Below are 22300 nucleotides of genomic sequence, written 5' to 3'. Positions count from 1 at the left end.
GGAATTGCCCTTCAATTTGCCAACTTTCAGGGAAAAATTTTATGATTTCATTCATCTCCTTAACAATTTTGTCTACTGTTCATATGCCCAGGGTAACTAAATCCACCTTATCTTTGTCTTGTTACTACTTTTTACTAGAAAGAGGAAAGCAGCATAAATTCCACAAAACCCCCCCCCCATTTCAGAATCTCTTCTGTGAGTCTGTATTGGAGTTGTCTTTTAGTTAGACACATTAACTTCATGTGCATGGAGTATTGCAGGGGAAGGTCTGATTTAAAGGTTTCTCCTGTTTCTGCTCATGCAATTCACTTGACTTTAGCACACTCTGGGTGTTTCACACACACAAGAGATGTAAAAAGAAGTCATTAAGCGTGTATCTACATTCTAAACTCAAGGCTGTGCTTGAGCTTGAAATCTACTGTGGTTTACTGTAGCCCAGAGGAGGCCACCAAGACAATCAGAGGGATGGAGCCCCTCTCCTGTGAGGAAGTCTGAGGGAACTGTGTTTCTTCAGCCTGGAAAAGAGAAGGCTTTTGGGTGATTTAATTGTGGCCCGCCAGTATCTGAAGGGAGCCTACAAGAAAGATGGAGAGAGACTATTTACAAGGGTGTGGAGTGACAGGACAAGGGGAAATGGCTTCAAACTGACACAGAGTAGGTTTAGATTGGATATTAGAAAAGAATTCTTCCCTGTGAGGGTGCTGAGGCCCTGGCACAAGTTGCCCAGAGAAGCTGTGGCTGCCCCATCCCTGGAAGTGTTCAAGGCCGGCTTGGATGGGGCTCTGAGCAACCTGGTCTAATGAAAAGTGTCCCTGCCCAAAACAGGGGGATTGGAACTAGATTATCTTTGAGGTCCCTTCCAACCCAAGCCATTCTATGGATCCATGATTTACACAATGAGAACTCTTGGCTCTGGCAAGCCTTGAGGAACATCAGGAAAAAAGAGAAGATACTAATATGGGTGCCTTGCACAGCCTCTCTGCAGCTCATCCCATTTTATGTCCATAAAATACTGACATCCTGTGACTGGCAGCAGGAAACCAAGGCGGCTGCAGGTGCCCTTCTAAAGCAATTCTGCAGGCTACAAGGACAAAAGAACTTTATAACCAATCTGACCTTGGACTCCTCAACAGTGAGAAGTCCCTGTGACAAGTCACAATACCCTGTGTAGTGTGGTGGAAGTTGGGGCACAGAGTTAAGATTTTATTGCTTCCTGGCCCAGCACTGCAATAGAGCAGCAGCTTGGCTTTCCAGCCACTTTACCTACACAGTCATTTTCAGTCAGAGCTTGACATACTCTTACACAGTTATTGCCCATAAACCAAGTCATTCACTGGGCTACCCCTACTTCACTGGAACCCATCATTTAGCCTGTACCAGTCCTCCCATAAAGGCTTTAAGTTTGCTTTACTAAACTCGAATCTAAGAGATGATTTTCTGACACATAATCTATAGTGAAGGACTCCTAACTGTTCTCAAATCAAAGTACCCTCAGGCTTAAGATTACCCTGCCTTTTATTCCCAAAGAAGACTTTCAGCAAGTGCAAAATATCAACATGCTAAAATATGTACACTGAGCTGGGCAATTACCCCAATGTTTGATGAATGGCTCACAAATTGGACACCACCCAAATTCCTGTTGAACATTTCCTATGCCTCATTTGGTCACTGTGATTTACCAAAAAAAAAAAAAAAAAAACCAACCCCAGGAAAAATGTCAGGACAGAGTTTGTAGCAAAGAAGGCAAAGCTAAATGACATAAATTGTGCAAGTCACCCTCACTCTTTTCTAGTATCACAGTTCCAGTAAGGAGAAACACTGCTTTGGAAGTCCACTGGATAAGGCTTTCAATATGTAATAATGAGTTTATGAATGTTTGTGCAGAGACTTCTGGAGCCAGGAGGATTTTAATTCCAAAGAAAGCCACACAAAAATCAGTCTCTAAGTAGAAGGTAAAATGTTCTTTTTAATAACATGGACACTCAAAACAGTAAATGAAGAATCAACCATTCCTCAGTTTATTTAAAATTACAATGTCAAATTGCAATGATTTGATGTTGGTGACCCTTTATCAGAGGAAGTGAAGATTTCTTTTGCTGATTATCTCATTGTTTTCTATACAAGATTTCTTATCACATTTTGTTCAGTTTATACACACACAGACCACTCCTTGTATATCTTCATGTTAGTTAATCACATTTACCATCTTAAAGGTCTTGATATCTGCAAATTTATCACAGGAGAAATTAACAAGTAGATGTTTGGGACCCGCCTCAGAAGGGATAAGTTTAAACTTGGTACTGGATTTCTCACTGGCTTTCAGTGGTGGTATGCTACAAAAAAGGAAACAGAGGGAAAATATAAGTTGAAAACAGGCTTATGCATCATGCTTGAGTTTCTTCACTAATCATCTTTCACCTGGAGTAAGAATTCTTATCACTTCAAAGTAAGATGGCCATGAAAAGACCACACATGACTTGGCTATCTGATAAGTATTTAAAGCCTCAAATCCATACATTAGGGCTCTCAAAAATTCATTATGCAGTAACCCAGATAAGCCCACAAAGAGGGACATAATAATATGTGAGATAAGACTTCATGCAGAACAGAGGGTGTAAGACATTACTCAATCATTGCAAAATATAATCTGAGAGCATGAAGAATGTTAATTCCAATGCCTGAATTAGAATAGATTATAGCACCAAGAAAACCTCGGTGTTTACAGAGCAGGAAATTTTGAATGGAGGTTAAAATGTTTTACACCAGTGTATTTTGTAATTCTTGGAAACTCTTGTTAATGTTTTTCCCTTACCCTGTAATATTGTCTTGTCTTGCCTGAGGATAAAATTGTATGGGATAGACAACATGAGGCTGGTAAATTCCCTCAGGAGAGCTCATAAATGATGGGATGGACCATTCCTAATTGCTCAAGTGCAAATGGCAATGTTAAGTTGCTGTGTTTGTTTGTTTGTGTTTGCTTGTGTATTCAGTTAAAGAGCATGTTCCCATATCCCAGGTATTTTCCAGAAATAACTGCCTTTGTTAGGATTTGTTGATATGCTAAGCATGGAGCAGACTTGGCTTTGTGCTTTTCAGAGGTCCCACCCTGTAAGAGCACAACCTGTGTCTAAGCAGTCTTAATTTTTGTTCCCAAAGCTGAGACTGGTGTATCTGCTTTTTACATGTATTTCTACCTGTCGGATATAATTTGTTTAGAATGCTGAGCACCCAGATTGGCACCTGCAGTCCATTTAATAAAGTGAAAAAAAAAATCCTTGTTAATATAGGTTGTAATTTGGGTAAGTATGGACAGAAATAGTCATGTATCCTATTGTTGGCCTTTGATCAGAACAAGAAGGTGCAACCTGTCTAGCCTATAGCAGAATAGACAGCCTCAGCAACATTTACAGCTTGGGTAAGCATGAATTTTTTTTCCTGGAACTGTGTGCTCCTGCTAGATAGGCAGGAAAACAAGTTCTGTCCAATTATGACAGCAATTATTTGAGCTCCCAAACCGTGGAGCCAAAGCCCAGCCTAGATGAAGGGCTGGTTCATTGCTGTGTGCTTTGTTATGAGATGTTACACTCTGAGTGGCCTCCCAAGTTACAGCAAGAAGAAAATGATGTCTCATCCCATAGTCCAGTTCCAACTCATCCATGCCCACATTCTTGCTCATGTATCTTTGACAGCAGAAATCAGACATTTCTCATACTTACCGTAACTCCAGGATTCCTCGGAGCAGGTCATTGCCTTCCACCTGCAGCACACAGTCCTTCACCTCTGTATTGGTAGGATTGGTAAATGCCACTTCCACAACCACCTCTTCATTCACTTTTGCTTCACCAAGTATCTGTGCAAAGAAAATCCTTGTGAGGCCAGGTTCTCAGTGGTCTTTTCTATCTGAGCCTTTTCAGGCATCAGAAGAGGAGGTATTAGGAGATGCTGTGATGGACCGTGGCAGAATATGAGCAGAACATTTCTTTCGGGAAGAAAGTGCTCGTAAAGAGCTCACTTTCCCTTTTCTCTGCCACTGCAGTTACAGCAAAGGAAATTTACCTGTATGTCGATGGCAGGATTGTCCAGGGTGATGTTTCTTTGCACGAGCACTTGAATCCCATCTTCTACATGACACAAAGCTGTGACCTGGATTGTTTTGTCTGTAGTTAACTGCTGCTGGTATTCAGGATACTTTATCTTAATGGGAAATTGTTTTTCTGGAAGGAAAAAAAAAAAGGAATTGGTACATGCTTTTACAAGCCCACAGAGCTTCATACTTAACATTAGTATTTTCCTTTTATGCTGTCACTAGGACTAGGAGGGCCTTCAACCATCACTGCCAAAATTAATTCATGCAAGTCTATCAGTTTGCTTTAGATAGATCGTGATTTTTTCAATGTTATCCCTTCTCCATTCCCTATTACTGTATTGCCTGGCTTGTTTTCCTCCCTATTGCTCTGAAAGATGCAACAGTGGGAGTTTAAGGAGTTTACTGGTGCCTCTCCAGAAGTTAAGTTACATACTAAAGAAATTAATTATTATTTCTGCTTCTTGCTAATGACTTGAAGCCTAAGATTAATACAGGATACTATCAGTTGTGATTCAATGATCTTTCACCTCACTTTAGAGATGCTGATATATCTCTTATCCCAGGCTCCTAATGGTAACATTTTCCAAAATGTGAAAAGTACCTGGGAACATGATAGTGGGACACATGCCTTGTTAATGTATGTGCAATGTAATATTTTTCTCAGCCTTTTCTTTGTAGGGATTTAAGATTGCTGTTTGTTAGAGCTTTTTCCCCCAAGCTGACCAGCCTCCAATGCCCATTTACTGATAAAACCATTATGATTAAAAGTTATTTGAAAAATTACCTTCCTTTGGAGCCAGAGTGACAGATATGGAGTCCTTCCAGATCTCATTAACTGGTCTTCTAGTATACAGAGTACTCCATGCAGTCATATTTACATTTACAGTCTTAGCATCAGATTGTAAATTTTCAAGAACCAGAAGTAGGTTGAGATCTTTGCCAACTTCTAAAGAGCCAGCCACCTTGAATTTCCCTGAGATGTCAGGCTTCTGTTCAATTTCCTCTTGTGTCGGTGCTGTAGGATCAAATTTATCCTCAAGTCCTAGCTTCTTACGGGCTTTTTTAAAAATATCTCTTTCTTTTGCAGAACCTGTCAGGGAGAGCCATGAAAATTATCCTCAACAGTTAACATGCATCTCTTATTTTACATGGCTGCTGGAGACAAGCTAGAAGGACGTAGTGTCTGTATTTAGAGATAAATAGACCTTCTGTTTTCCACAGCCATACCTCATTTTCTGGATCTGCAGTCAGTAATGTCACTGTCCTTCTAATAACTTTTTTTTTTTAACATAAAATCTTAAGTCTAAAGTTTCTCTTTCCCCATTTTTATCCCTTTTTACGGCTGTAACATTTAGAAATGTGAATTCTTATTTGCTAGTACAGAGAAGGCCCCAATGTTGGGGAAGGCTGATGGCACTGTGTGGTGATTTGACTCTGGCTGGCAGCCAACCATCCACCCAGCACCTCATTCCCCATTTCCATAAGAGGGGAGAAGGCTCATGGATTGACGTAATGACAGTTTAACAGGGAAAGCAGAAGCTGCCCATGAGCAAAGGAAAAAGAGAAACACAAATGGGCACAATCAGACCCAAAGGACTGACAAGGTGCTGTGCTCTTGGACCCTTTGAAAGAGTTTCTTCTCCTGGGCCTAAGTGCTGGTTTAGGTTAGGTTTCTGTAACAGGCCTTTCATCCTGCAGACAAATAACTGAACTGTAGCCTAGTTCTCACTAAGCAGAGGCAGACATTGCATGTCAGCAATAGGCAGATGGAACAGTAAATGCTTTCTTTGGGGATACTTGGACTTGCCTTATTTACGTCCCATAAAGCAACTCCATATTAGAAAAGGCAAGCCAGTATTTTTTTCACTCAGTACCTTTTCTTCCCTCTTCTGTACGAATCAAATAAATAAAGTATAAATTCTGCTCCTACTTTATAAAAGCACAAAATTTCCCACAAAGAGACTCCAAGTTTATATACTTTTGGGAATGAAGCAGCTGTGTGATCAGAACAACCAGTGGTTTTACTTACCTTCCTCATATTTATAATCACTGGTGACATCTACACGATCATCTCTACCAACTGCCTTTGTACTGATGGAGACACCAATTTCTGTAGATGTAGAGAATATTAAAGTTTTCTTTCCAGTTGCAGAGTCATAATTCCAGTACATACAGTCTGCATTCACTTCTGCAAACACGAATGGGCAGTCATAGTCCAGATCTACTTCTCCTTCTTTGATGGCATACCGTGAGGCAGGACCACACTGATAAATTCCTACAGCATCAAGGAAAAAGAATTTAGGCATAATTAGGTCTTTGACAGTAAGCAGATTATTAGACAGATATTTATCACTGACTCCTGAATTACCCAATGCTGCTGTCCCATTCAAGCCCTTTCATCCACATAAACCCTCATACCAGGCCAGTCATCAATGTATCTTGTGTTTATTCTGAGAGTACACTTGATTTTTTTATATTATCCCTTAATTTTCAATGGCCTTTGATACCTACATTGGAAATACAGGAATTGCTGTAAAAACTACTCCTGGAAGTCTAGCTTCTTTCTTGGCATCCACAGATGATCTGAAGCTAATGCAACCGATAAAGTATTTTCTTCTGCAGCTATTTCTGAGCAGGTTGACAAATTGCTTTTACAATGATTTTACTTTTTTTCCCCTTCTCTCTAAAAGTGACTGACTTTATAATTTTTCAACATTATTCCTGAAATAAAATTTGAATACCTCCACTTTGTTCTTGGGGAGTTGCATCCAGAACTTGCCATCCACTGTATGAGGGGCCCAAGTCGTTGCGTGTAAACCAGCTTTCATTCCAGACGTGGAAATTCCTGTGTGCAAGAATGAACAAAGTAAGCCACTAGTATGTATTCATGAGTTCCTGTCCACATCCTTTAATCAGCCATTTTAGTTAAATGGATCAAATGCCTTCATTTGCACAGGTTCTTATCTGAGACTCACCACTTCTACCCTGACCCTGACTACATTAACTAGAAAGGTGCTGAAAATTGCATTGTGGAATAAATATAAATGCTCAAGGGCAGAAAACAAATTTGTGAAATTATACAAAATGCCTTGAGAGGCTATTCTTCTCCAAAAGCTATGGGCCCATGCACTTCCTTAGTTATAGCTGGTTTCCTTCTGGCACAATGCTACAGTTACACATGTCACTTATATTTAGAAGGGGTCCAGAACAAGAAGGGGAGTAAACAGTCAAAAAATGAGGGACTACTGCTCTTTGCTGAATGCAAGCTTGTTTGAACTGCATTTGATGCTTAATAGAAGCAGTAGTTAAATTATTTTCACTGCAAATGATACCACTACAAGAAAAGCAAGAAAAAAAAAAAGGCAGGAAAGCTGTCTCTGTTGAACTTTTACAGTTTCATGTGAACTGGTTTTGAAGAAGAGTTTCAAACTAGGTTAAGTCCCCACTGTTTGATACATCCAGTGCAATATTGCAAATTTTCAATCATCTGTGGTGTCGTATCTGTAACTTTGCCTGCCCTGGCTTCAATTAGCTGTTGTAATTTGGGTCACAATTCTTTCTTTAACTGAGAAAGAATGAAAACACCAGGTCTGGTACTATTATTTTGTAGTATTTTTTTATTGATCGTCTCTGTGTATGTAGTAGTTTTTAAGGCAATTTTTAAGAAGATAAAGCATTTGCCATTAGAAGCTATGCTCTGCACCTGAGGACACTACAGGCATTGACAAGCTCTAATATTAAATATTGAGCCTTACCATATGCTGTCAGCTCCCCTCTCCAAATGATTTCCATCTGCATCATAAAACTCATCCACACGCAGATTTTCATCTGCATCATGGGCAGAACTGAAGTTTGTAATTGTACGAGTGGGAATCCCCAGACATCTAAGCACTAAAGAGTGAAGAGAAAACCACAGTCAGGAAGCAATATTTCTGCAGGTTTCATATAGCATAGTAATGTCTTCAGAGACTTCCATATAGGAAGTATTATTAGTGCTTCATTTAACAGAATCTGTGCAGTGTCAGTCATGTGTGTGACATAAAACATACCTGTAGTCAATACTGCTGCAAAAACCCAACATTGTCCATATTTAACAGGTTTGAATCCTGATTTCTTCCAGCTTTGCAGGATTTCACCACTTCCTGTCCAACTGCTGGGATTTTTACCACCCTCATATTTTCCACTCCAGTTTCCTAGCACCACCCCTAGGTCATCATTGGCGTTGACCTGAAAAGATATTCACTAAATCTATGATGAGGTAAATTAAGAGTTTACTACCTGTCTGAAAGGGGCCTGGGAGTTACAGAAAATGCCATATTGAATTTGAGCCAACAGTGCTCCCTCCTCAAAAAGGGAAAGCTCACAGTAGACAGCACTGGGAAAAGTGTGACCAGGAGGTTGAGGGAGGTTGTTAACTCCCTTTAATTATCCCTAGCAAGGCTGTGCCAGGAGTCCTGTCTCTAGTTTGGGGTCTCTCAGTTCAAGGGGATGTTGAGATACTGAAGAGGACTCAGGAGGGAGGGCTACCCAAATGGTCAGGGGTCCTGGAGCACACAATCTACAGGGAGAAGTTGAGTGCAGTGGCCTAGTTCTGTCTGGTTAAGGAGGGTGGGGGGAATGTAAAACCAGCTTAAAACCATTTGAATGTGTGTTCTAACAAACCTTTCTCTTTTATATACCAAGAGGCAACAGCAGAAAGCTGTAGCTTGGGAAAATCATATTTGACATAAGAGACAAATTCCTCATTAGGAGGGTAGTGCAGCTCTGGACTGCTCACCCATAGAGGTGGCAAATCCATGGCTGAGCTGATCTACAGTAGTAGTACAGAAGTACCACTGTACTTCCACTTCAAATGGCTGGCTGGACTAAAGACCTCCAAGGAACTGGTCCCTCAACCACCCCATGTCTTATATTTTCAGTTCGACTCCTGGATATCAAAGTGATAAGTATCAGAGCTACCCCAGAGGAGATAAATCTAGGAGGCTCAGATCAGATGACCACATAGGGGTTTCTCTGGCCCATACTTCACCACCCATAATATCTGGTGCATACAGAGGCCTAAAATTCTCTAAGAAATGTCTTCATATTTACTTTCATTGACTACTTTTAAAGGACACTTAGTAGTTTGGACTTTTTGAACATGTTGCTTACCATTGCACTGAGAACACGGCCCAGATACCTGGGGTCATGTCGGTGAGATACATCAGTGACAGGATCCTGACGGTAGTATAAACTTCGATCCATTATGGAGAGGCAAATATTGAGGATATCTCCTTGAAACTATGGTACAGAAATAAATCAGTGTTGTGGAAACACAGATTAGTCTACAAAAAATCAGGATGCAGAGAGCCATATAAGGATTGAATGTTTTTTGTTAATCACCAAATGAAGTGCTGCAGAGCTCAGCCAGGCATTACCATATAAAAATGTGGCCACAACAAACTCTGAAGATCAGAAGTCACAGAGCTTTTCAAAGCTTGTAATCTGTGAACTCGAAGCCTCTCAAGCATTGCTGCAGTACTTTACTACTCTAAGGCTACTCAGTCTTAGTAAAGACATAAAAGTGTCTGCTGGCTGCACTTCCAATGTAGAACAGGGACTAGTAAATTACAAATTCTCGTATTGATCAGTGAAACAGGGCTTGGCACAAGTGCTGATTTCAACACCAGAGTCGTGCACTTCATAGATATGCAACGAACTGGAAAAAGCAGATGACCCAGTTCATGCAAAAACAATATCTGGTGACCCAGTTCATGCAAAAACATTTACCTGGCCAAAGTTCCATCCAAAGCTGCTGATACGATTTTTATTGCCTGCAAAAATTATGCCAAACTCTTCTAGCACATATTCCTCGCACTCAGCCTTGTTAGGCATGAACACATCATCACCTGAAAAACCAAAACAGAGAGATGTACAAATATGGCAGGCAAAATAAAACAAAACCTCAGGAGTCTTGATCTCTGTCTATAAGAGTGCTAACAGATAGCCACCCTTTGCTGTTCTTGCTGCTATAAATAGATCATGCAACTCGGGATCTTCTACAATTAGAGAAAGGGGTGGGAGGTGTCTGAGTGAAGAGGGAGGTATGACACTGCCAAATCTGTGAGAAAATGGTAAATATGACTCTTTTTTTGGTTCTGTAGAGGCCAGACACACTCTTCTAAACTTGTGCAGCAGGAGGCAAGCTCTGTCAAAAGCAGAACTTTATCTTTTAGGACAGTGAGCTCTTCAGTATGTATATGCTACAGAGCTGATTTTTCATATCAGAAGGTCCTAAGAAACTGTTAGACACATTTTTTTTTTGGTCACTGATACATTATGTTGTCAATGTTCAGCTGCTATATTAAAGTATAGATCAAATGGAGAAGCTGCAAATGTTAATGAAGCTAAAAGCAACTTTTGTCTTTAGAGGAATTTCGACATGTTCATACCTGAAGACCAAGGGTTAAAAAGCAGAACAAAAGTGCCAAGACTTGCTGGAGAGGAGCTGCCAAGTTGAACACTCAGCTTGTAACGTCCAATGACAGCATTATGCGGGCTGGAAATGGAGACGCTCACAGAGTTGGAACTGGTGGACTGTAGAACTGCACTCCAGCCCTCCTTGCTCACTGTGCTGGAGATACCAAATGCGGCCAGGGTCTTGGTTGCCTTTGAGGGTTTTGGACCTTTTAAGAAAAACAAACAACATTTCTTTTTCCATGCCTTGCTGAAATAGAGATTTAGTCATCAACAAACTCAGCAGGGATGTAGCCCTCCCCTCAGATGAATTTGTGCCATATATTGGCAACTGAAGGAAGCTGTGGCTGCTTACTGAGGTAGGAGTAATACAACAAACACCTCACACAGTTCCGTGGCTATGTGAGCGAGCATGTTGGCTCTGAGGTATTCTCTTGCTGCTCTGTAGTGCATATAAGGCCAAAAGAATATCCTGAGGCAGCATTACTCTCTCTGTGAAAGAAGCTGGGGGCCATACCTGTTTCTGCAAGGAATATTAAATTTTGCTCAGGCTTTTCTGTTCCATTGAAGGTGATACTGAAGGCCTGTCCTCTCCTCACAATCAGTTCTTCACTAGAAAATTTACTTGTGTGGTGTTCTCTTGCATTTTCTTTCAGATGCCAGTTGGTACTTGGCTGCGTTGCAGCTAGAAAAAAATGAGAAGAGCAAGAAAACTTGAGGGTACATCCAAAGAAGAAGGAGCACAAACACACTCTGAAGAATTGCTTATTACTTTCTATAGGTAACTGGTAACCATGTGAGGCTTCCACCAAAATTAAAAATAATTTAGATGTGAGCTTTGTTTTTCTTAAAGAGACTCCATTTTGCACAGGCTGTTAGAGATTATCTGCATAATTAAATATAGGAGTAGTATATCCTGTACTAAAGGAAAATCAGAAAGGCATCTAAGAGAAGAGAAACCTGAGAGAATTGAATATTTGTGAGTTACTTGGATAAAAATCTGGCTGAACTCAATTCTATCAAGGTGTCATTCATTCTGACATGGTGTCATCCTAACAGAGGCACAGCCTTGGTGCCTGTGAATGAGGAATAAAGAAACCTGACTGAGCTGGAAAACAGTTGTGTATTTTAAGCCATGATGCCATCTCTAGCTCCATTATGTCCCACAGCTGCCACTGTTGGAAGCACCTAACAAGAACATGTTGATGGACACTGGGCTGTCATTGGCGCTGGGAGAGGTGGCAGAATTGGAGAGGACACTACTAAAATATGCTGTAGAAAGTTCTTGCATGTGAACTATGGCTTCAATCAAAGGCCAGAGAATAAGCATCTGAGATTGGCTTGGATCTGACATCGTCAGAGCCTATGGAGGGATTTCTAGTAAGAGATGGCTTGATGGTTTAAATGAAGTGTAGAAGTACAGAAGAAAAAGATTTTTTCTCCCCCTGCGAAGAGGGAGAATAGGGAAGAGTAAGAGTGTGGTGCTTAGGAGTGGAAAATTGTTACCCTGTGCCATCATTGAGTAAAAAAATAATCATCCTATGTTCAACCAGATTTATTAATGTAAAGATTTTTTTACAGCATGGTCTTAAATTTATCAAGTTCAGACAAGCCTTAAAATAACCACATTGGTAGTTTTAGCAATGTAGTAACAGTCCAAATGGAGAGGAACATGGGTTTTTTACAGTATTGATGCGAGAAGCATGAATGAGTTTCTGAGGAACATATCTACTATTAAAAAAAAAAATCTTCTGCAGCTTAGCGGTGAAGCACATCTATTGTAGAACGAGCTGAGGGCTCAGGCAGTTTTGCCTTTAAAAAGGCAGGAGTTGGAAAATCAACATGGGATGATTTATAATAAAGGTCAGTTTGCATATCTATAAATATTAGCACGTGAGCAAAAACCCACCACAGCAACAAAGCAACTGCTAAAAAATCCCCCAAATTTTTGTATACTCTCTGCCTTAACTTCAGGTTTCAGCCTTCTCTGCTCATTGCAGCCTTCCTCAGCCTTTGCAATGATACATTCTGCTTTGCTTCTTTCTCTCATGTCAGATTTGTCAGTCTATCATTTGCACTTTTCTGACAACTCCAAATAGCTGCAGACTTTCCCCTCCTATTTGCAAAATACAACATTTTTATGTCAGTTAATATACCTGTGCTGCCACACCTTGTTCTGATAAGCTTGCTTTTCCCAAGCACACAATAAATGAAAAAATGCAATTCCCATGAAAATCCTTCTCCTGACTCTTGATGGAAGAATTTTCTATTACTTTTTTCTTGGATCAAAACTCCTTAGAGAAGTAGTGATCTCTCAGTGTCCATTGCAGAGCTGAACATGATGTATGGATGTAAGAAAATAACTAACAGCATCACGGGATGGGCTTCCCCCTTGCTCACCTTGGCCCATATCTGATCAATACGTCCTCTGTAGGCAGCTTCTGAAGCTTCCTCTGAATGGCCTCCTCTACTTCTGCTGGCTCAAGGAATGACTGGTGCCTTTCACTTCTTAAAATCTGTTTGCAATGTTTCCTCTGGGGGTGGAGTTTGAGAGGCTGCCTTTGCCCCCAGCCTTGATCTGAGCGGTGGGGCTTGACGATTTATTTTTTATTCATTTTTTTCTTCTCTCAGTCCTCACATCCTCATCTTGTTTCCTTGAAACTTAACATCTGAAGCTTGGACAATATTCATTCCTAACAGTCTGGCCACTTGTTAAGAGTTTTTCAATGTATTTAAAGTTATAAGAACTTCAGCGTGTTAGCTGCTTTTCTTGCTACTATAATGATAGAGCATAACTCCTTCTTGTAAAACACTGTTTTTAATTGAAATACTTCATGAGCAATATTTAACAGGGACATTTTCTTAAATTAATTCCCTAAATCTGTTGTTTCAGAGCTGCTTGCCACCCCCCCCCCCCCCCCCCCCCCCCCCGGCATTGTAGTAATTGCAAAACAATGACCAATCTATTGTCTCTGCCTCAGGTCCAATCAGGGCCAAATTAAAGAACCATTTTTTCATTTATCACATGATTTCTGTTTAACTCTGTTCAATAGACAAGCACTCCATGTCATATTTGCATGACACACTACAGTGACAAAAGGTAAGTACAGTTGTGACTTGTGATATAATATCTATCATTGTTTTCAGCTGGTGCACTACTATTTTTTCATAAGACATCTCTGACCATGCTATTGGCAATGCAAATTTATGCACAAAAATCCTCCACTTAATTTCAAGGAGAGTGAATTTTTTTTATGCTTTGCAGGTGGCTCCCCTTTCTATTAAGAAAGAGACTAATTTTGATACTTTTATGGAACTACCTGTAAAAATTTGATAAACTCAACACACATCTTACAGATACCTCTCAGGGATACCCATCATGCTGGACTGGGCCATAGCTGTACACGTATCCCAAATTCCATCATTTTAGTTGGCTGGGCTCAGCCTTCAGTAGCCCAAATTGTTCTGTTGTCAGGTTTGGATCACATTTAGAAAGTCTAGAATTGAACCTTGCTCAACCCATTTCATATACAGACGTGTTTCATTCCTGTTTCTTATAAAAAGGTATTGTTACAAGAAACAGTTTTTACCTGGCTATGATTCAGACCTCTGCTTTGAATCTCTGTTCATTAATTGTATTTAATCTTAAGAGGGACCATGGTTTATCACTTGCAAAGCCCAATTGTGATAAGACTAGTTCTTAAATTTAAAATGTCTGGAATTTGATTAGAATTTTTGATGTTAAGACATACTCTCCTATCCATAATTTTAAATACTGTTAAATGTCACACAAACAATTTTCAGAATAAATTTAATATTTCAGGCTATCCTTGGGTACACAGCAAACCGTTTTTCTTTGATAGGAAGGTTAGTTGCTTTGATAGGAAGTTAGTGTTGAAAGAAAAAGAACAACAGTTCATTTATGCTGGCAGACAGTATGTCAGGAAGAACAAGTTGTGGCTGTTGTGTCAGCTCCTGGTGTTTATTCCCAGCTCAGCCTAAGTTGCCTTGCGGGCCTCTGGTGTGCTTTGTTTGTAAAACAGATGAATGATACACACTGGACCTTTGGATTAAAGATTATGGGCAAAGGTTGAGAATGAGGGTTAAATTAATGAGAAATACTAACACTAGTCAGAACACACAGTCAGTCAAGCACAATGCATCTGACCCAGGCAGCTTCCTGGCCAAGTAGTGTTTGCAGAGCTTGAGTGGTGGCTGTAAATGTAGGGACTGTACAGGCAGGTGCTTGAAATTCCGTGGATAGCAAGAGAAGACTCCTTTGGACCTCAGAAAATCAAAGCTACAAGCCACCTTACTATATTGTTTCATGTACCCAGAAGAAGGTATATCAGAATAATCTTTTGCAGACTGGTCCAGTCATATAATTCGTAACATCCTTTTCCAGTAATACCCAGATTTTTTCCCCTCACTTCAGTAACTGTTAAAGAAATTAATATCTAGGACTAAGAGTTTCAGCACTGACAGTGAAGGATTATATTTGGTAACAGTCAAATTCCCCTCAGTATACTCCTTTCTCTCCTTCTTTCTAATGTTTTCTTTCACACCAAGTCTGTATGAATCCTCAGTGATACTTGAATTTTATGAAATGTCACCTATTATTAATTGTGCTTTTGTTCAGGATGGGAAATTATTACCTGTAATAGTCTATCTGCTCCTATGTTCTTTCTGAGCACAGCTCTTTTTTAACATATCCCTAAAGCATCATGCTGCAACCACATGGCCATGACTCATTGGGACCGCCTCAGTGGACTTGATGATCTTACAGGTCTTTCTCAACCTAAATTATTCTGATTCTGTGATTCAGTATCCTGAGAAGTTTGGGCTATTCTATCTCTTATCACATCCCGTTTTTGAATAATTAAGCAAGAAATTCCACCAGCAGCCCCCACTCCTGCTATCCTAGATACAGGAATTCAAGGGGTTTTCTACAGCTTTGCTTTATTTATGACCCAACTAGGGAGAGACCTGGGTCCCTGGAACAGTGGTGTGGACTGACCCACATTAGTACTTTTCAAGACTAGAACCACCTGATGTAAAATGATCAGGTCCATATGGAAAAATATTTGGCCAAGATCTCTTCTAAGCCTTACATATTGTCCAAGACATACTTCTTATTTTCTGTCTTCTTCTTCCATGCACATGGCTTAAACAGTAGGGACATTTGGAATGGAAGCTTGCAGCCTGCTGCAGTCTGAAGCCTTCCTGAAGTTCCTAACTCTTCCTGAAGTTTGACAATAACCTTCCTTTGAAGACAGCAGAACTTGGCACAATCATCTTCCATATTGTCTGTGTAAGAAGGGTACCCTGTTAGCTGGGCTCAGATCTTCTCTTGAGATCTTGGCTCGTTCTAGATGAGATGGCTTCTTCAGAAGGGAGGCTGACAGTGACATACTAGTGACATGCACTAATATCTGACCTTCAAAACCTACCATGGGACCAGGACAGAGGAATAAGCCAAACTGGCAGTGCAGAGACTGGGATGAACCTATGCTGGACTCTCCTGACAGCTCCCACATAGTCACACAGCACCTATTATTTATAGCCTATGATACTGAAATGTATTTCCCTACCTCTCCCATCTTCCATTGGAATGGAGTAAAGACATTATTTGGAAGTTTTAACTTCCAGTTATTGCTGCATACTCATCATCCAAGAATATCCCTGTGCAGGCTCCCATCACGGCCCTGCTCTGCTCCTCTCTTTGAGAATCCAGCATGTTGTCCCATTCTGCGGGCAGACGCTCCCAATGCTAATGCACAAACAAGATGCTTGCAGGTGTAACTCACGCCTTAATTGTAATGACACTGAAGCTTAAAAGTGACAGAAAGAAGCTGAGATAATTATTTTCAGTGTGAGACTATGAAACAAATTGTTAAATTTTTAGTAGCAATAGTGGTGCTGCAGACTATCAAAACCCTTTTAAAAATCAGGCAAACTCAGAGGAACCTTTTAGGTGCTTTTCCCTTTTCTTTATGCAAAACCTTCTGGATTCTGTTAAAGCAGGTTCATTAGAGACTGTCCCACAAATGCATAAGATTTTCTGGAAAAAGGTGTGTCTGTCTGCAGGATGTGTGTCAGGGGATGGGAGGAGTAGGGACAGAGGAAGAGAAGGAGTGAAAACAGCTCTGTGCACACACACTGCACAGTTTTCAGCAAGCCTTCACAGTTTTTTATATAAAAAATTGTGCATGGTACCATGAGGAGCATCTGCTTGCAGTTCTGACATCTCCAGCTGAGCGGGGGCTTGGGTATTTCTTGGATGCTGGGTATTTCACAAGCAAGTGCTGATCGTGATCAGGAAATACCAGTTTGTTTGTTAAATGCTGTATTAAATGCTTCTTGCATTTCATGCAATAAGAAAATGGTCGTTGAGAAGGATAGACTGCTGTCTGAAACTTCAAGAGGAAGCTTTGAGAGAGAGCCCTGCTAAAATGTTCCAAGTTATTGGCAAATCATTGCTTAAAAGGAAGTGTTACAATGCAGAAACAATTGGTTTGTGGGTTTTTTCCCCCATTGCTGTAGATGAAGGTTTTAACTGTCCACCTTACTGTATAGTTCTTTTGTTAAAAAGAAGGATTTTTCTACTCAGTCTAATATTTCAGCTTTGCCTATCAAATTGTGTTTTGCTATTTATTTAAGCTCTGCTTAGAGGAGGAGATTTATGAAAAAATCTATAGCCCTGTGCTGATTGTATGGACCCAATTCCCTTCTAGCTTCAGTTTTGCTCTTAAACAAGTAAACATATAGATGGTATCACACTTAGCAGCTGCACTCAGATAGTCATTAACTAACCACTACCAGGCCAGACAAACAGCAGATGCTGTGAGGGATGCTGGCACAATGTCAAGACAATAACAGGAATTATTTCAGATAATAGATACATGGATAAACACTTGTGTTCTAAGAGTTTGTGCAATCACTTCTCCTAGAACTGTGAGAATGGGGTAACTGTGCCTCCCTTAAACTGCATGAGGGGAAAACAATGCATGTCAGTTCTGCACGTGAGCCCCTGATCTGTAGATGGTTCCTTTTTATTATTTTCCTTAGCTTGAAAAGCCTAAGTCACATAAAGCTAGCACAGCATGTGCTCTTCCTAGCATAGATAAAGTAGCATCACCTTAAAGTCAGGACTCATTTTATGCATTTATGAAGAGGACCTATTAAGAAAGTTGGGAACAAACTTTTAGCAGGGCTTGTTGCAATAGGACATGGGGTAATAGTTTTAAACTGAAGGACTCAATTTAGATGAGATACAAGAAAGAAGTTTTTAACACAGAGGGCAGCACAGGTTGCCCAAGGAGGTGGTAGATGCCCCATTCCTGGAAAAATGCAAGGTCAGAGTGGATGGGGCCCTGAGCAACCTGATCTAGTTGCAGATGTCCCTGCTCATTGCAGGGGAGCTGGAGCAGATGGCCTTTAAATATCCCTTCCAACTCACACTATTCTATGATTCCATACATTTTTATACAAGTGCCAGCAAGTCAGGCCTAAGTGAGTACATGGCCAATCTTACTAAAAGGTATTAATTTAATATCCTTTCTCCTAAGACTTCACTGCTGGACTTCTGTTTGCTTTGTTTGTGTTTTAAAGTGCCTTTGCCTTTCACGCAAATTTTAAAAAATAGTTAAAATGGCAACGACTGACTCTGGATCTGCAGGAAGAAATTCAGTCTGTAGTGTATCCTCACATAAGTATTGCTCTTAACACAAGATTCATTCATACCTGACCTACTCTTTGATTCATTAAATTTCATGCTAAAATAAAGCTTGCAGTTTGCCACAACTTCTGCTCTATTTGCAATTTTACAATATTTTTAATATTTAACTATAATATAGCAATGGATGGATTATCTTCTTTTGCTTGTTTGCTTGTCTTTTATAAAATTCAGGAAAGAAGAACACTGAAACAACATATGCATAATTCTCAAAATGTTTTGTACTTCAACAATCAGAACCCTTTAGAAAACAACCCTGCAGAGAAAGCTAACACATGGTACATTATTCACTTTCCCATTCCATATGAACAAAGAGACTTTTTTTTTTTTTCACTTACCAGCCATGCTCCTTTGCTCCTCTGTGCCTTGGACTTTGTATTGCTGTGAGCAACTGTAGACCTATATGATAAGACTTCAAGCTCTGGCTGTGTTGCAGCATTTATAGGGAAAACTTTAGGCCTCTCCTTATGTCCAAACCAATTATAATTCACATTAGGTGAGTGAGGCAGGTAAGTCATACCAGTGGTCATGTAAACTTCCTAGTAACCCTATATTAGCTCATGGGCTTTAAGACACTGGACTTGTGCAATTCAGGCCATTTATCCAGAAGGCTGATGAGATGCTTAGAAAAGCAGAGCATTTAATTGCATACCTGGAATCCAGAATTTCACATGCAATGATGCATCACTCAGCTAGGGATGTTTTTTGAGTCAGTATAAATTAATATCTCTTCCCAGTATGATCCAAAGTTGACTATTCATGCAATAAAAGTACACATTCATAATCAAATCCCCTCCCTATGAGTGTACTCATAAGTCTGGAAAAAAAACCTCAGAACTTTTCATTTGCCTCATCCGTCCTTTTTTGGGGATCACCACAGTAATGCTTTTGTGTCAGCCCCTCCTTAGAGTCTCTGTGAATTATACTAATGGTATGAATGCTGTATTGTAAGCTAGTAGTAACTTGACAAACCACGGAGCATTGAATAGCTTTGATGAGTGGATCTTGAGCGGTAACTCTCCCTGCACAGAGAGAAACTTCATCCCCGTAAAATAAAATGCTCATTTTGGAGCAAGTACAAATTATGACTATAATTTGTGTTTCAATGGTGGTTACTCATCTACTTTCTGACTATAAAGAGAGAATAATAAATGTTAAAATATCTTCATCAGCACATACAGGAAATCCTAAAGGTACGAAGAAAATGAATTTGTCAGAATGACCTCATAATATTTCTTTTTTTCAGGCTAATCCTTCATTTTCCATATCAGTGCTAGCAAACTGATCACAGATCTCTCTCTCTTCTGCCCTACACATACAGGAACTTCTGTTTCCTTACACTTATACAGACTTGAACAAGGTATTTTGCCTCTTCATTATTACTTCATCTCGCTTATCTACAATGACGAGAAGAGACTGAAGCAATCTCAGGAATGTCAGTGCTTACCTTGAAGAACTTGAAGGGTGGAAATTTCATAAGATCAGAAAGGGGCAAGCACAGTATCTGTGTATAAAATGGGGCAAGAGGCATGAAAAAGAGCTGAGAAATTACAGTTGACATCAACTAGTGTGATGCAAATTCCTGGAGAACACTGAAAGACATAAATTTCTTAGCATCTAGATGAATAACAGCCAGCTTAGATGTGCCAAGAAGTCAGCTGAGCCCATCAGAGGAGAAGAAAGAAGTGTCATCTATCACCACATGCTGACTTGGATTTGCAGCAAGATCCCACAGGGTATTTTCAAAAGTACACTTTGGAAACACTGATTACACAAGATTTCTATTAGTTAACTGCATAACTTGTTGTTAAAAAAACAAATGTTGCATTGCTTCAATGGATCACCATCAAACTGGAAGGGCATAGTGGCTGAAGTGCCATTAAAAGCTGCCTTGGAGCATTGACATTTTACATATGCTCTTTTCTGTTGTTAATGTTGTTCAGCTGAAGCATTATGTTAGCCCAGGGCTAATCTCAGCTGGATAATGTCAAGACTACAGAGAATGGAGAGCTTAAAAAAAATAGAAGGATCAAGCTGGATCAGTCTAAAGCAGAGACAACTGCAGAGATACGATATTTTTGAATATGTAAAGTGGTTATAGAAAGAGGAGGCCAACTGAGGAGTCATGGTCTTAAAAACTCTAGCCTTTGACTGAAGACTCTGAACTGAAACATAAAAATGTTGGCAGTGAAGAAAAGTGTTTAGCTAGACCCTCTGTGTAGGCTGTAAAAATGTTAATTTTTTTTTCCATAGAGATTAAGAATAGCTTGAATGCACATTTGTCAGGAATAATATATGTGTGTAGTTGAGCTGTCCTTGAGGCATTTATTTTAATGTCAAAGCTGTGACAGTGACACTTTTCCCCGCATTGCTTGTTGTTGGCACCTGATGCTGAAGTTCATGGTGTAGAGAGCACCTCAGCAGGGTAATGAAGCATTCTGCATCCAGTACTGATTCAGTCTCATTTGCCTTGGTTTTCCTCAGTTGCTGTGGCTGACTTACCCAGTGAATACACTTCACATTGTGTCCTATGGTGAAGGTTACCAGTTTCCGGAGTACTGTGACACACAAGCGTGCAGACTGTGTGTCACATTCATCTTAAGAACTGCTTATTTCAACGGAGTGATAAAATGTTTTGCATAGAAAGAGGGGGGTTAGCACTGTGTCTGTCCAGTATTGCATCTGCCAGTGTAAGCCAGTTCACAAGCATCACCTGGAAGCCTCACAGCAATCTTTCTCGATTATCTTGTGAAGGAAAAGTCTGTCCCATCTTCTGTCATTTGGTCACTTGTTCCCAAAAGAGGGAAGTTACAGAACTGACCTGAAAATAGTCGCATCTTTTTTTCTTTTTTTGTGCAGAGAAAAGCCACCTCCTTTTTAGAATCCATTAGAGTTCATTGGTTTTTCATACCTTAGAGCAATGTGTTTCACATGCTAATTATGAGTTGTGTAAATAATGTTCTAAACATTCCCTTTCTTCATTTAAGATCCACTGGTTCTTACATTGTCAGGATTAAAAGCTACCAAGGCTTTGCTTTACTTTATTGTTCAGTACTTTGTATTTCTCTATGATATCATGTCTTATGTTATTATATTCCTCCAAATTACATAATATCAGACTTTTCAGTCTCTTTTCATGCTGATACCGTAGTTTGAATATGTTGTGCATTTCTGAAACTCATCCAGTTTCTTCTGTATGCTTTTGTGATATAAATGAAAAAGAATTGATCCTATAGGGAAAATACACTATCAGTCAATTGGTGGCAATGATTTTTAGTATTTCCTGATCTATTTTCTATTAATGCCACTTTTGTTTGTTAGTTCAGCATTTGCTCAGCTTAGCCCACAAGACGGTGATTGTTCATCCTGTACAAAGGAATTATGTCACAATAAGATATAAAATAACAAGCCTGGACAAGATGTTTAGCTGTGTGGATGGATAAAATGGGTGTATTGGAAACTGAGTGAAGAGAGGCTGCACAACAAGCTGATGTGTGAATTCCATAATGTTAAAGGAGAGGATTGGAGTGTATCAAATGAACTGGCACGGGATTTGTAAATAGGGTGCTCAGAGAGCTGGTAACCACAAAGAAAAAGCTGCAATGCCTGGAAAGGCAAAGGAAACAATTGTTTGAGATGGAAGAAAATACTGTTATTAGAGAGAATGCAAACAGTTGTGAAAGACTAAGGAGCAGAATTAAGGAGATCAGGAATTGGGATGGAGCACAGCTGGAAGTGGAAAGGAAGATGAAAAGTTGATACATTTGGGATAAAAGAGAAATAGAGAAATTAAAGATGGAAAGTTAGGCTATGGGAAAGAGAAAACCAGACATTCTGGTATCTTATTCATGGAAGAAATACTCCCCTAGAAGAGGAGAAAATGAAAATAATGAAGGAAAGTAGAGGTGAGTTAAAGATGGAGAAAACCGATCTAGAATGATGGCTTGGTATTTATTAGAGTGCAAGAAGAGTAAAACTGAGGAAAAGGAGAATGAAGTCTGAGGAAATGTTATCAGAAGGAG

The 22300-nt window shown here is 39.9% G+C and overlaps 1 protein-coding gene across 1 annotated transcript; it reads right to left on the bottom strand.

The window, feature by feature from the left end:
* Positions 1–1946: 1946 nt before the first annotated feature.
* On the bottom strand, positions 1947–18723 carry LOC116452633 (protein-glutamine gamma-glutamyltransferase E-like). The gene is made up of 13 exons (XM_032127268.1): positions 18617–18723; positions 11061–11228; positions 10519–10752; positions 9857–9975; positions 9239–9367; positions 8137–8314; positions 7843–7978; positions 6829–6932; positions 6117–6362; positions 4872–5177; positions 4057–4214; positions 3717–3850; positions 1947–2333 (listed from the first exon to the last, which is right to left on the bottom strand). Exons 1-13 carry the CDS (start codon positions 18621–18623, stop codon positions 2186–2188), a joined length of 2067 nt encoding a protein of 688 aa, XP_031983159.1. The 5' UTR covers positions 18624–18723; the 3' UTR covers positions 1947–2185.
* Between the last annotated feature and the right edge of the window lie 3577 nt (positions 18724–22300).

This window comes from Corvus moneduloides, chromosome 17 (assembly GCF_009650955.1).
Source record: "Corvus moneduloides isolate bCorMon1 chromosome 17, bCorMon1.pri, whole genome shotgun sequence".
Classification (NCBI taxonomy): Eukaryota; Metazoa; Chordata; class Aves; order Passeriformes; family Corvidae; genus Corvus; species Corvus moneduloides.
Note: the sequence above shows the minus strand (reverse complement) of the source record. Positions and strands in the feature narration are given on the sequence as shown.